Raw genomic sequence first — 15,697 nt, forward strand, 5'->3', positions numbered from 1 at the left:
TAGCTCACATTCCCGATTAACATAGACATATTCTTATCTCAAAAATCCTTTCGGGCCCCGCCCCAGTGGCTCTCTAAAGTTTCCCATGTTAACCTTATGAGTGTTCATATTTAAAAGGAATGAAATAATTTTGCCAGCTGTTTAAACTACACAGGTTGGTTCCATGATATTCAATAGCATTAAAAGGTTATAAGACTTACCAACAGAGTGCAGCACTATTAATTCTTTTTGCATTTAAAAATAAAATAAGATATCTTTAATGTAAAACTGTAACATGCACACTACGACTAACTGTATCACAAAAAACAGCCATTAAGGGACAAAAGACAATTTTAGTAGCTTGTACAGTGTTACTTCTGATCTCGGTGATAATGATATCATTTACAGTAAAACCTACTATATTCGGTATAGGCAGGACCAGAGTCATGACAGATAAACTAATTACGAGAAAAAACAATTTTACCAATTTTTGAGATGTACAAAACACATTTTAAAAGCACCTTCAGAAAGTGTCTGCAATACCTGCAATACAGGAGTGCATTGATGTTGATTCACGAAGTACTTCACGAAGGCGTTCTAATTTTTTTTATAATCTTGTTTTAAAGCATAGTCAATTTTGCTTGAACTAACAAGCCTTTTTTAATCTTGCAAACTTCTCAAAGATTTGAGGACCCGTCCATCCCTAATTTAGATGGAAATTGAGAAATTTTATGTTTTGAGGGACAAAAATGAGAGAAAAAATGTTACCCCATAAATCCCCCCCATAAAACCCCGTTCTCATAGTCTGATCACGCCGGTTCACTAACTCGTTCAAATAAACGTAGGTGTGTACCAAATTTCATCAAAATCGGATCATTTTTGCTTGAGTTATCGTGCTAACGGTGACACATAGGCCTTATAGTATATACATACGAATTTGAACGGATGGTGTTTTTGACCTCTGGTGACACCAAAATAAAAAAATAAATCGGTCCTGGGTCCAGATCTTAACATGAGACTTACGGTAATAGCTTATTCCCTGTGGAAAATTTGCCGCTAACTAGCCTAAAACAGTTTATTTATTCTCCATTAGAATAACATGTCAATTTTAAGCTATGTACAACAATGCTTTAACACTAAACTACAATTTTTTTTGCTCTACAAAATAGTTTGGAAAGAAATTGCTTAATTCTATATTTTGGGGCCAAAAATGGGAAAAACGGATTATTACCACATAAAACATACAACTTTGTTTACATAGTCCAATCATCCTGGTTTGCAAACTTAATGGAATAAACTTAAGTTTACAGGTTTGTACCAAATTCAGCTGCATGTGTGTGTCTCTTAGCAAATAGATCGAATAAAAAAAGATTTGATTTAATGAATTTGGTACAAACCTGTAAACTTAAGTTTATTCCAATAAGTTTGCAAACACATGAATTTGATCTGACGGCGTTTTTAGCCTCTGGGGACTTGGAAACAAAAAATTAAATTGGTCCCTGGTCTAGCAAGATCTTATTATGAGATAGCTTTTTACCTTATAAAAGGATATTTGGAAATTTCTAGAAAAACTAATTTTAACTGTAGCACATTCTAAGAGACGCTCTTCAACCAGGTTCTATCTGAATAAAAACATAGGCTAAAGCTAGTCTACCCATATGATATGTCTTCTTCAACATCCAAAAATCAAGAGTTTGAATAAGTAAAAAAAATTTTGATTATATTTTTAAAAATCTTCTATAAAGTAATGCCTTAACTTAAAAAATATAACCCCTAACAGTTGTAGGGTATAATAAGGCATCATAAATTGAATCCTGAGCTTATAGGTTAATTTTAGTTTGTTTTTAAAATACGACACCCTCCCAGTCCTGTAAGTAAACTTGACCAACTCTTGTGTTGACAGTTCTGTTGTTTGTCATCTGTCGTCTGCTCGGCTCTACTGCTGCTTGGCCGCACAATATCTGGTCTAATGTTGGTCTACGCTGTTGTCATGTCACTGCTGCTAGGACCAGGCATCTTCCACAGATGTGTGCCTCCCCATCTCAAGCTTACAGTCTCGCAGTACATCACCTGCATCAACCAAGCGTTCGTTAAATACTGTGAGTAAACAAATCCTCAGGAGTCATAAAAAAAGTAAATCGGTTCTGAGTCCAGTTGTTCCCAATGGGGGAAATTTGCCAAAATGAAGTGGTAAGTACAAGGGTGTTTTTTTAATGCGTAATCTAAATTTAAGTACTGTAAGACACATTTTAATGACAAAACAAAACAACCTTATATTTTGGTATCCCTCTTTTCCTTACTTCATTGACAATCAGCTGATATGCATTGTTGCATAGTTATCTATGAGGTTTAGTGTTATTGGGAATTTTGTAAATAAGACACAACATGACAGTATCTCATCTCATTCTACATTAACTTGCATAATGAGCTTAAGATACACGCCTAGGTGGGGTTGCTGTCTGTAAAGTATTAATTAGTAAAAATCAAACATTAAATTCTTCCCTAATATTGATCAGTGATTTAAGTAGTTTTTTTAACATTTGTGGGGGTCAATAGTTTATACAGTCACATTCATAACACACTCATCTATGTCTTCTTAAATAACGATTCTTATTGTGTTTTAACACTTTTTTCCGTCTTTCTGTAATTGATTTGGATAATTGGCAACTCGGAGTTCGAGTTCAAGTAATGAACCCTGAAAGGTGTAATTAACAACGCCAATCTAGTAAACAAGGAGACCATCCAAAATAACATCATTCTTAAAAGGCTCCTTGTGGATCCAACAATTGTTTAGGCCTACAAATATGTTAAACCAATTGTGTTCTTTGTTAAACCAGTTATAAGGAAATCTTCAACAGTAGCTCTGTCATGATGTATGATGTATGATTGGCTACTGTAAGTTTCATGTTAAAATATTATCAAAGCGATATATTATACCCCGAGATTTATTTTGCGTTCAATGTTGTAACTGTAGAATAATTCAAACTCTGTTACCAGCAAATGAAGCCAGTGATGACGAGTACATGCCAGTTACGACCAGTGAAGACCTGGCGTTGCTCACACGAGTCAGTGATCTACAGAACGACACTTACGATAGTCTTACGAACCCCGGTAAGGTCAAATATGTTTCATAACATGTTGGTACACTCACAGTGCACAGTACTCAAATCTGTATTTTCCATGTTCTTCATATATCCCCTATAATCTCTCTTAGGTCCTGTACAAAATAATTGGCATTTAATCAAATTATTAGTGGTTTTAGTATAAAATACCCCCGTCGCAGCAAACCTGACAACTAAACGAATTTCCATTTGTCTGAATTGATTTTCAATTAAATATATTTAAATAACATTATAGGTCGAGTACCTAGGTTTGCTTTTACAACAACAAGGTTTGTAGCAACAAGGAAACTAATGAAGTGTGTTTTTTAATAAAATATTAATAGCTTAATACAAAATAAATAAGTTTGCCAAGTTTTATCAAAATATATCCATAAACAAGCAAACTACAACATTTTACAATATTCTCCATAAGAATAACAGGAATTTTAAATTTAAATTTTTTTTAATTTTCACCGTTACCAATAACTGTACAAAAATACTTTTATACACAACATTTTTTGGTTTTTTAAGCTCTTTAAGAAGGTCTAAAGAGAAATTGGGAAACGTTTTGAGGGTCAAAAGTGAGAAAATCCAATTTTTAAAGTAAAGTTTAGTTGTCGTTTTATGTCATTTCACTATAGTTTCCTAATTTAACATGTGTTTTTTAGGTTCTTCATCAGACATGGTTTCAGGACTGGAGATTCCGTCACATGAAGACGACTCTCTCTGTGATATAGATCAGCAATTTCTAGATCAGCCTGACAACACTCAACAAATAGAGGTAAAGTTCATACCTAGACAGTGTGAGAAAATTTGAGGCAGCAATGAAGATGTAACCAATACATCCTACTATCCTACATTCACCGTGCAGTACAGGTTCTATTAGAGATAGTTGTGCTACAACAATAACTAAAAACATTCGGTTTACATCATTGTCAGTGTGACCCTTGTGAAGTTGTTAGAGTTTGTTTATTTTTTTTTTTTTAAGTTTATAGTTTTATAGATTGTTATTTCGACCTAATGATATGAATTTTGACTATGGCACAGTAAAAAGTAATATACCTACTAGTAATAAGGAATGAGTAAAAAGTTACAAGTGAAGGAGTATTTTGTGGGTCCTAAAGTTTTTCTCAATACCATCGATACTTGGCTGTTGGTATCGAGAATCGATTGTCAAAAGTATATACCGATACCGTTTCATGATGATGATGTTATATACATGGCCCCCGAAGATGTGATGATTTTGCTGCGATCGTGGACGACGAAGATGACGTTCCTGTGACCATGGGAGTTGATGATGATGTCTACACAGGCGCGGGAGATGTTCATGATTTTTCCGCGACCGCAAAAGACAGTGCTGATGTTTCTGTAATTGAGGAATATATTTAGAATTTTGCACTGATCCCAGAAGACGAAGATGATATCTCCAAGACCGCAGGCGATGATCACGATATTACCTCGAGTTTGGCTTGACTGAAAATGTCAGGCTTAGCACACCTCTATAATATAATTTATTTTTTGATTTTTGTTGTTACATCTTCGTTTATCTTTTTATGGTAGTTTTTTAATGTGTTCAGAGGTGTTTAAACTTAAATTGGCTAGTTGGAATGTATCATTAATGCGTACATTTTTTTTTTTACTTTAAAAACACCCCATTACCTCAAAAATACTTAATGGAAGGACATAGAGACAAGAGTTGTGTAGTACAACCAATCAATCCATTCAGACAATTCGGTAAAACAATAAAAAAAATGGTATCGGTATCGAGAATCGATAAATTTTGGTATCGACACATCACTAGTCTTAATATGATTGTTATTTATTATATTTTGAATCTTCAAACCTATATAATTGTCCTATGTGTTAACCAGTTCCAGAGTGGTCATTTCAACGGTGATTCATCGAGTGATGAGGAAGCTTTCACAAGAGATCTGATAATCACAGAAGCTGATGAGAGAGACACAGGTCACGGGCTGCATACGTTAATTGCACAGGTGTGTGTGACATAAATATTTGGAAACAATTATTATTGCATTGGTATGATACACCACCAATTTCGGCTACATAAATGTCAATTGGTTCTACAATTGGTGAGGTAAGGATGAAAGATATTAAAAGCTTAATAATGTAAGCTTAATTACAGCTTTTACAGTAATTGTACATTTTCAAATAGTGTAGTTCAGCCTCTGAATTACTGAATTGTATTCCAATAGTTAATGATACCTACATATAGTAATCCTTGGTCGCTGTAGTGGTAACTAGTTTCGCCTCCTAATCTGAAACATCAGGAACCCTACAAGGTGTCAAGTATTCACTTCATTTGCTCGTCAATAAATAGAGTTCAATAGTTAATAGCACACATACAAGAAACAGAAATATAGAAGGGATATACTTGTCAAAATACACTAAATAACAAAAGGACATTGCGATAAGAGTCTAGACTTTACTTGAGCACAGTCATGTTGGCATGTTGCTTATTGGATTAAATTGATGACTTTTGACCGAATATGTATTGCTTGTCAGGCGGTAACCAGTAACGTTTTGGGATCTGTCGGGCTACTGGCCAGCGTGGTACGACAGCGAAGGCCAACAAGACGGACAGACTCTGACAGTGATAATGAGGACGACTTTGAGATCATCAACAGAGACGAATTGAGGGAGTCGTAGACACCTCCGTCTCCAACTACACCAGTTTCATTATTTTAGCAAGTTTTTATCGATCGAGAGATTATTTATATTTTAATACATTTTTCACATTATTAGAAATTTCCAATTTGTTTTGCCCAAGAGATTTTAAGTTTAATAAAATGATTTGCTTTTAGGAATGAATTTTTGATAATTGCTGTGAATGATAAGAATGTATCCATGGTGATTTTTTAAACAAATTGGTACCAATTCTTAAAGAGTATTTTTTACTCGGTAGGGGTTTCAAAGCAGTGGTTTGAATAGTTCTGGTTTAAAGGTTTTTTTTTTACATTCCCAGCTTACTGCAGTTTTAGGAAATAAATTACTTTCATTTCTAGGTATCAATAAGAAAATAAACGTTATCAGCATTCTGACACATACTTTCTCCCATAAGCTTGTCAACAACCTTTATCATGGGTAAGCGGTGAGAGTACATATGATATTTTATAGTTAAAAATCACAAAAGTTGCAATAGCTTTTGAACCGTAATTGTTACAGCAATGGGGTGTTGTACTATTTTTTTTAGAATTTTAAGGACCATAACATATTAATTTTGATCAAAACCAGCTTTTCTACAAAAATCAGATTATTTTGTTAGGCCTACCTATTTTATGGTTTTTATGGGAAAATAGCTATTTTTTTCAGACTAAAGAAGAGTTTACTGCTTTTGAAATCACTACTTGCAAAACCCAATAAGAAAAAGCTACTTAATGACAATTTGGCTGTTTATGATATTTCTTACCTTGTGTATGCTTCTCTAGTTCTCCATTTAAATCATGAAAGGTTTATTTAATCATTTCTAAGGTAGCCTATATTAAGTTATTTTAAGTTTCACTCACCTTGAATAAACAAGGAATAGATATTGGTTTAAAAAATACATGTTAATGTAAATAAACCTAACTAAATGCAAGTTTGGCTATATTAGGGTGGTTGCCTATTTAATTTTCATCATTATGATAATCTTATAATTTATAATCATAGCAGATTGCTGATTTTATGTGTTACATTGACCTATTGTTTTGAAGCACAAGTCCACACCGCTATTTTATAGTTTTTTTATATTTAACATAAGTGTTATTAATGACTTTGCGTAAACACACTTTAGTCAATTTTGGTGAGCAAGTTTCAGTATCTACAATTTACTTACAATAACATAAATTCCACGAGAATTTATAATTAAATTAAAAAATGGAAAAATAAACTAGGAGCATACATAAAGTAAACCTGGGTTTCTATCAGACAATCTTGACCAAAGCCAAACAAAACTGATGAGTAAGATTTTAAAATGTTAATCCTTTCCTTTTGATTTTAAAAAGTACTGCATCAGATATGTTGATTGAGTCCTTTGGAATGTGATCTTAATGAGTGACTGGTGCTAAGTGTTATAGAATAAGTGTGATATTTGTTCAAACTAGGTTAAGAATATATTTATTTTATAAATCGTGGCCAATGTGGACTTTGATGGAAGTTTTCTAATTCAATCTGCGGAAGTTGTCTTGTTGTGTTCTCAACTGTTACAAAAAAACATACCTTTGCACTGTTATAATAAGCAACTTTATGTCTCCAAATCTTCGACTGAAATGTGTGATTAACTTTTGTAATTTTATATAACACCTTCTGCATTATACTCGGGTTATTAATTCAAAGTAAATCCTAGATTCCTTCATATCATGTTAGTTTGTATGGACTGTAGATTTTATTTGCTTCCAAATGTATATTTTGACAAAATTATGATAAAAATAAAATTAGATCAGTTAATAAATTAGTTGGAAAAGCTTTCAACAAAATATTTTGAACCCTCTTTAAATGTTTAACTTTCTGTTTATTATTTTATGAATTACTTGATGTAAGTATAGTCAGTTTTAGAGTACTGGCTAATTTTCCAACTCCATGACATTATTTATTATGAAGGCTATACAAAAACTCTATATAAAATACTCAATAGAAATATTATTCAATACTTTTCCAAATTATACAAATCAAAAGAGTTCCTAAAACACAACTACTGTAGAAAAAGATATAAGCAATAAGTCTTTGCCATTATCAAAAATATCAAGATGTTATGACAATTTTAGCAACAAATATAAAATGTTTTATTTCCCCCCCCTTTTTTATCAACGCCAACAACTCTAATTGCAAGTACTTCATTTCAGCAGCCTAGCTTGTTGGTATAATGGTTCAAGTGTGTTCAATTACCCAAACACTTCATAAATTTGTTATGAAGATTGAATGGTTAAAAAATATGTACCTTAATACAGATTTGTTTGAATGTTAAATTGATACTACTGAGTACAAATAAAAGCCAATTATTCCTTTAGGGATAGTTGATAACTGAATGAATAACTTGTCCATGAAACTTCTTTTAGCAAGCTTAAAAAGTAAAAATTATTAGTAGCAGGTGATATTTTTTAATGTGCATGACTCATTTTGTGCATCAAAAAAAGGGTTTACCTGATTTATTTGTATACAGTGAGGTAAATTGCCTTCTCAGTTCATATTATTAGTCTGTGAATGACTAGATAGTGCCAAATAATGCTAATCCAACTTTCTTAGGGCAGATTAGTATGATTTATATCCAGACTTTTTTGAGCGGCATGGATAAACTTTACTTTCTACAATTGAGTTTCTTTGTTGAAAAAAGCTCAACAGAATCCACCTGTTAACAAAGTTTAAAATACAGTTGAATTGCAAACCCAGTCTTCTCCAAATGGGTAACTTCCTGACAAATTATTTAACATATTCAAGTGCCATTATGTAGCTGTACAGAACATTTTAAATGTTTTATTTAGTGTTCAACACACACTACTTCCCCAAAGTCCATCTCCACTTTGTGTGATACCAGTGTATTGTACAGAACTAAGAGTGTACTTAAGCTTAAAATGTGTGTATTTTTAACTCATGATATTTTTGTACATAGTTACCTCAAGGTGAGAAAACTTTCGTAATACTCCGGTTGTTAATGTAGTAAAAAGTTAACAAGTTTGAAAAAGTTCTAAAATAAGTGATTGTGGATTTGTTTTATGTATATTTTTTCTTGTTGAACCGACACAACGTTTTGGAATACCTAGAGTAGAATTTATAACTATGTATTGTATACAATTTCTATTGTACGTTTTCTCCGTCTTAGTTTACATATGAATAATAAAGTTTTTCAATTTTAAGTTATTTCTACATTACTAACCTTTTTCCTCTATCGTAGTCAAAGTAGTTGTTTACCTCAAAACTGTTGAACTAAATAAGGAAATCGTTACTATAGTTCGGCTGCTTAGATAGCGACCTCCTCTAGCATTGGTTAGCATTAGCGCGCAGGTCGCTATCTAAGCGGCCGAACTATAGTTATATCTTCTTGTCTAAAAGCCTTTAGCTCTTTCTAATGCTGACAAGTTAACAGGTATATGATTTACAGATATTAATGTTAGCAGATATTTTGAGATCTTAATCTAAAAAATCTAAAGTTTTTTTCTTGGTTGGGGTCCCAGCAGATGAAAACATTTTAACAGGTAATTTAAAAACCAGTTTAACTGTTAAATTCTCTATTATGTTTTAATTTCACAGTTTGTATACTAAATCACATAAACATTCTCATTTTTCATTCTTTATTATTAATAATAGCAATACAAAGGAATTTAAAGAAAACAATTTTTTTATAAGTTCTCATTTATTTGAAAAAAACACATGCAAATGTTAATAATTTACATATCTCCCCAATTCAATATGAAAATGTGCAGTGTATATTTTGCATTTCAGAGAGGAATTCAATTTTTCAAATGTCCACACAAAACAAAATAAGCGTTTATTTGTATAAAGTTTAAAGAGTTTATAAATCAATGATGGTTGAAAATGTTTAAATAATTGATTAAGAAACAATGGATCTTTCTTCAGAGACTATTCTTAATTATAATTTGTGCATTACAATAATAAAATTACATAAAATCAATCCAATACAATAAAGCAGCACTTGATCTTTCCATAGAGTTGAATAAATGAGATTATTCTTGCATTCAATTCATCCGAATAAAAAAATTACTAAAGATTTTCTGCCTCACTGTGATGACATTGTTACTATTAAAATGACCAGGTGCTGCTATAATATTACTTTAATCATTAAAAGACAAAGCATGAAACATAAAAAATAGGTTAAATGCTAATATTTTGGAGCATAATAAATTTTAAATTATCTAATGTTTGTGTTGATCTGTTTGTTCTCAGAAGTATACGAATGACAGACATAAGGTACGAAAAAACATTCAGTAAAAACCAGATTCTGTGGTGTTACATCATGTATACATTTTAAAATTACCAACACTTCAACAATATTTGGCGTAAAATAAAATTTATCACACTACATAACTGTTAGAAGATAATTTACGATATGTTAAAACATGAAAACGCCATCAGTTGTTGAAAATGTTCACCAGGTCTTGAGGATCATTTATTGCTTAGCTATTAAAAACACTTTATGTACTATTGGAAAAAACCTTTTCCTTCAAAATGAAAATAATTCCAATATGGATGTTGTTTTTTAATTTTGGAAATAACACAATACATATTTATCTACAGCTAAAAATAAAACACATGTTGTATTGCTCAATAACAGAAAAGGTTAACTTATTGCTTGGCTATTAAAAATTACTTGTTATGTCTCGGAAAATCTTTTGTCAAAAAATTTGATAATTGTTATTAGCCTTTATCCTTTTAGTCTTAAAAATAGCACATAATGTATTGCTCGAATAACTGAAAATAGTGGCATAGTTTTTATTCACCCGTAAATCATGTGGTAAAAAAAAGACTATATAGCTAATACCTATAAACCAAGTACTGTAATAGCTATTTACCTTACAAGTGTAGTAAGAGCGTTTTTACATCACGCAGGTGCGAATGTTGTGCAACGAGCGGAAGCGAGTTGCATAATTTACCGAAGTGATGTAAACACGCTCTTGCGTAACGTGTAACGTACAATATTTTACCTGACCCGACAATATACAGGAGGTTACGAACAATATTTTTCATTATCCATTTCACTCATCTTCTAACAGTAACGGTAACGTTCATTTACAAACAAAAGCTAGGTTAGGAAAATTCTTCAAAACATAACAATAAAATTCAAGCGCACAGCTGATTTCTAGCGTTGAACGTCGTTGGCTCCATAGAGGTATATTTTTTAAGTTAAGCACTCAATGTTATTTAAATGGGTTTTTTTACATCACCGAGTGAGTTTTTTTCAACTTTACATCACTCGAGAAGTAACGAAGTTATATACATCACGCTTGGGATAGGGAAGTTTAACATGGCGGGTTAGGTAAATTTATTTAATATGAAAATTCCATTGACTGGATGGCTTTTCCACCTTTTTAATCAGTCTTTTGACCAATGATTTAGGATTTTAAGTGGTTATCTTAGCATTCCTTCAATAAAAAACTGTAAGAAGTTTATTGTTTCAATGTAAAAAAAAGTTTAGAAATTTTTTTTTGTTGCAAATTTTGTGGCATAGAATTTCCATATAAAATCAATATGAAAATTTAAACTGAGAAATCAACAGATAAAATATGTGTAGAGATAGTAAATTATTAGGGATGTGTTAATTCTCGATACTACCGATACTTGGAAATTTGTATTGGTAAAAGTTACGATACTGATACCCGACATGTCTGCGAAGATCGCACAGTTGGAAATTTACTATTATCGCGCAAGACGAGAAATACGTTTCATTTATCGCAAGAGACATTGATAACGATTCTGTTACCGAAGAGGGTTCAGGATTTTGCATGGACCGCAAAAGACAGTGTGATGTTTCCTTGACTGAGGAAGGCATTAATGATTTTTCAGTGATCCTAGAAAACAACGATGATGTCTCCATGACCGTGGGATATGATCACGATATTACCTCGAGTTTGGCTTGACCAAATATCAGGCTGGCACACTTAGTAATAATAACATTTTGTTAATTTTTTCTTTGTTAGATCTTCTTTACCTTTGATATGGTAGTTAGTTAATGTGTTTGGAAGGGTTAAATTGGATAGTTAGAAATTTTTATTGCTGCATTAATGTTTTCTCTGAAACTTGAGAAACACTCCATTACCTCAAAAATAATCATGGAAAAATTTACCCTAAAATAAAAGAGAAAGCCTTACTGGCCATCAAACACTCTCTGGGCTTACATTATTGATATTAAAGACACATCAAAACAGGTTTAAGATTTTACAATAGGATGAGAATTCTATTTGCAGTATCAAAATTCAGTGCTAAAAGTTTACAATTTACTAGTTGGTACAAAACAGTTGTATAGTTGTAAACATTTTCTAGTGTAAAACTTTTGGGCTTGACTTATAAAGATTGAATTAATATCATGGATTTATAGAAACACTTATTTTTACAAGAAAAGTAAATTGAAAACACTCCTCCCATGCCATTAAAATTAATGATGCCAAGTCGGTAAATTGTTAATTATGTTCTTTATATAAATTAGTTTTTGTACAAACTCAAGATAAATTAATGTTAGCTCATTATTCAATGTATTATAAAGCTGTCAAGATGGTTGTAACAAATTTAAGAGGTAAAGTCAAAAAGTTTCCTTAATTTTTGAATTTGTACTATGGCCTATACCATAAAGAAATAATGTCTTGGTCAATTCTAAATATTATATCTTTGTTTATGTCAAAAACCCATGATATCCGAGGTAGTATTGGAATTTTGATTATGATTATGACACTTTCAGTTGCATAATTTTAATAAACAAATACCTGGTGAACATTTTACAAACCACTTAAATGTTAGGTTTTCATGAAAATAATCTATTATTGTACAATTTCATAGTAATAACACTACATCCATGAACAGAAAACAGTCAACATCAAGTGCACCAGCTTAAAAAGCCGCCTTACTCATATTATTCTGTTAACAAAACATCCTTAAATAATATTTTAGTCGCACCTATACATATATTTACAGAAATGATACAATAACATGTCTTTGTAAAGTAGAAATATAACAACATTGAAACAATTCCTGTAAGCATTCAATATTTGAAAATAATTACTGTATTCTATTATAGTCTTCAGACATTTATCAATGCTCCCTGGAATAGGAATAAACAATTATTTGTGGTTGAAAAGTTTTATTCAATTACCAAAAATGTTGAAGACAATCGATAAAGATTAAAAAAGAAATATTTGAACGTTCAATATTAAGAAAAAATTAGTTTTTACACTGCTCCATTGATATGACAACTTTGAAAAAAGCGATGATAAAAAATAAGTGATGAATCCAGCAAAACTTTACATGGCACTTGTATAGAGTAGTAACAGTATCTTACATTACATCTGAAAAGGAACGGAAACATTTCATTCGAGCTAAATCATTTATAATTTATATTCAAAAATAATATATACATCAATGAAAATTGTATTGGTCCATTTAGAAATGCAACAACAAATATTATGTTACATTCAACACTGTAAAGGCTCCGAATAGAAACAGAAATAAGCTTATCCTAGAGAAGAAGCGCTGATTATCACGTGATTGTAACGGTTAAACAGAAAAAGCAAAGAAAATATATATATATCATATTGACAAGAAAAAAACAGTATTGGAAGATCAGATACAAACACTGACACCTTACCATAGACAAGACACACGCATCCAACGACTGAACAAGCGTATTCTTATACAAAAATGTGCAAATCAGCAGAATTAGTTTGAATTTGCAGAGTAACAGTCAGTATTTTAAGAATAGTTCATATATGGGATATCGGGGACAAGTTCTATGTTGAAAAGTATAAAACAGCTATTTTATAGCGCATAGGAAATATTTTTTTCAATAAAGGAAAACTTAAGTTGGAAGTTGGTGTAAACATTTATATTTAACATTTCATTTTAGGAGTATAATCGGCTGAAGGACAAATAATAGATGAAACTGACAATTTTACAGTGGAATAGGCTCTGATGTTTGTGCCCTTCACAATTGTATCAAAGATTAGGTCATGGTAAAGAACTTAACCTAAATTTCAACTTTAGTGATATATTGTCAAGCTGAGGGATATGAAATTTTACACTAAGACTAGATAACAAAAACTGATAGCTTTGCCCTAGATTTGTTTATTTTTTATTTTTCCATTAAGGCGTTTCAATTTATTTTTAAGTTTTAGTTTTATTTTTTCTTGTTATTACACTTGATATTTACCTTCAATAAGTATCACATAAAGGAAAGGTGTGTCAAAAAATGTTAATATAAACACATCCCTTGCTACTTCATTTAAGAACAGTACACATAACCTTTATTTGTTGTTTTGTTACCATACATAAAAAAATGTAAATGAAATACTTGTGCACTTAGGTAAGACTTAATGTGAACCTTAAGTCTTCAAAGTGGCCTTCATTATGTTCTGTTCAAAAGCATTTATTTATGTGATATAACTATTTCAAGTTGTAACTTCAATAATCTCATATAAAAAAAAAATAAACTAAGTATTGCATGGTTTAATTGATAACCATAAAATAACACTACTATATTGTTGACAACCACTTGCTCAGTAATTGACTATTAATTGTATGGATTTCAGAGAAGGAAGTGCTGAAAGAGAAAACTCTCCTACAGTGGTAGCTTCAGAAACACCAGCTTGTGGCATTATCTTGTCATAAAGCTAATCAATCTGTGATTGGTTGACACAATTAAGAAGTCCGATTAGTTTGGCTTACAAGAGAAATCACAGGGCAAAGCTTACCAGACAAGTCCTTAACAAATTCATGGTTTTCTAAACTGAAGGTTGAAAATAATCATAACTCTAAATAAAGGCATTTATACATTATGACCCGAGTCAACAAATGTGAATATGTACAAGATAAGGGGTGATTTAATCACAAAATGTACATTATGAAGGACCTCAGAAAAAATTAGCTGGCCCTAAAAACTACTTCTAAATTTAACACTATCTTTAGGGAAACTTGGGGAAGTCTTCAAGCATAGACAAAACCATAATTACAGTTACATCATTTTACATTGTTATGTACATCAAAATCGGTTTACAAAAGTATTGTACAAAGGTCGTGTCGAAGACGTCCCCAAGTCGGGCTGCAATGTGCGCGTTTTTTACACATCCGGACTTGATCAGTTACAGTATTGTCCTTCTCGTGTTCAGAGATATTAAATCAAATTTGTGTCTTTAAACTAACTTTCAACAAAAGTATTTCATCCGGTACACCTTTGCCATATTGAACTGCTGTTGTATCTTTCAAGGAGCATACACAATAGGGAAAGTACTTTGGGTATTGAATAGAGTAAAAATGTCACTGTAAAAAATTGGACGATTTCTTATGTATGTCTGTTGATTGCTAGTAAAAAATGTCTTTGAAGATTAGTACACGCTTGGCAATCCCTGTTGCAACTCAAACAAAACAGGAAAACCAACCATATCCAGTGGATGCAACAGCAGCTCAATACGAGGATGTTCAGATGAGAAGACGAAAGTAAGGCAAGGCGAGAAGAGGCGAATTCCTCTCATTGTGCCAAGGGATTTTCTTGTCGAATATCGGACTTAAGTTTGACAAACTCCTTGGCGACCTCGTCGTTGCTTCGCTGTGACAGAATACGTAGGATGGTCCAGCCTGTCTCGTCCATCTGGATGCGCTTTCCAAGAGATAACCAGCAAGCGCATGACCCCTGCAAATACAGAATTTGTTGTATTGACACATAGACAATCCATCTGTGAAGTGATCTGAAGATAGAAGGGTACCATTACAGTATAAGATGAAACAGTTAAAGGTGTCTGTCCTCGAAACAACAATATCTGGCTATCAGAATACCACTAAACTATTAAACTGTGCTAAGTAAAACTAAAAAATATATTTGTTATGATCAAAATCTAGTTTCAAAATACAAGGGCCGTCCAGTTCGGCGAAACGTCTGCGTAGTAATCGTGGTATATCAATACTGGCCA

The 15,697-nt window shown here is 32.0% G+C and overlaps 2 protein-coding genes across 2 annotated transcripts in view; one reads left to right on the forward strand and one right to left on the reverse strand.

Moving 5' to 3' along the window:
- LOC129002773 (reticulophagy regulator 3-like) overlaps positions 1–8,926 on the forward strand; it is a 28,187-nt gene extending 19,261 nt beyond the window's left edge. Inside the window, exons 4-8 of the mRNA XM_054430819.1 lie at positions 1,883–2,078; positions 2,977–3,090; positions 3,749–3,861; positions 4,952–5,074; positions 5,604–8,926. Of these exons, the coding sequence (XP_054286794.1) occupies positions 1,883–2,078; positions 2,977–3,090; positions 3,749–3,861; positions 4,952–5,074; positions 5,604–5,747 (690 nt within the window). The 3' untranslated portion in view covers positions 5,748–8,926. The remainder of the gene's footprint in view (positions 1–1,882; positions 2,079–2,976; positions 3,091–3,748; positions 3,862–4,951; positions 5,075–5,603) is intronic.
- Positions 8,927–9,410: 484 nt separating this feature from the next.
- The window catches only part of LOC129002885 (protein unc-13 homolog B-like), a 108,399-nt gene continuing 102,112 nt past the window's right edge, over positions 9,411–15,697 (reverse strand). Inside the window, exon 27 of the mRNA XM_054430996.1 lies at positions 9,411–15,420. Within this exon, the coding sequence (XP_054286971.1) occupies positions 15,259–15,420 (162 nt within the window). The 3' untranslated portion in view covers positions 9,411–15,258. The remainder of the gene's footprint in view (positions 15,421–15,697) is intronic.

The sequence above is a fragment of the Macrosteles quadrilineatus genome, unplaced genomic scaffold (assembly GCF_028750875.1).
Source record: "Macrosteles quadrilineatus isolate MER2022 unplaced genomic scaffold, UCM_ALF_1.0 Scaffold_9__3_contigs__length_116548681, whole genome shotgun sequence".
NCBI classification, from domain to species: Eukaryota; Metazoa; Arthropoda; class Insecta; order Hemiptera; family Cicadellidae; genus Macrosteles; species Macrosteles quadrilineatus.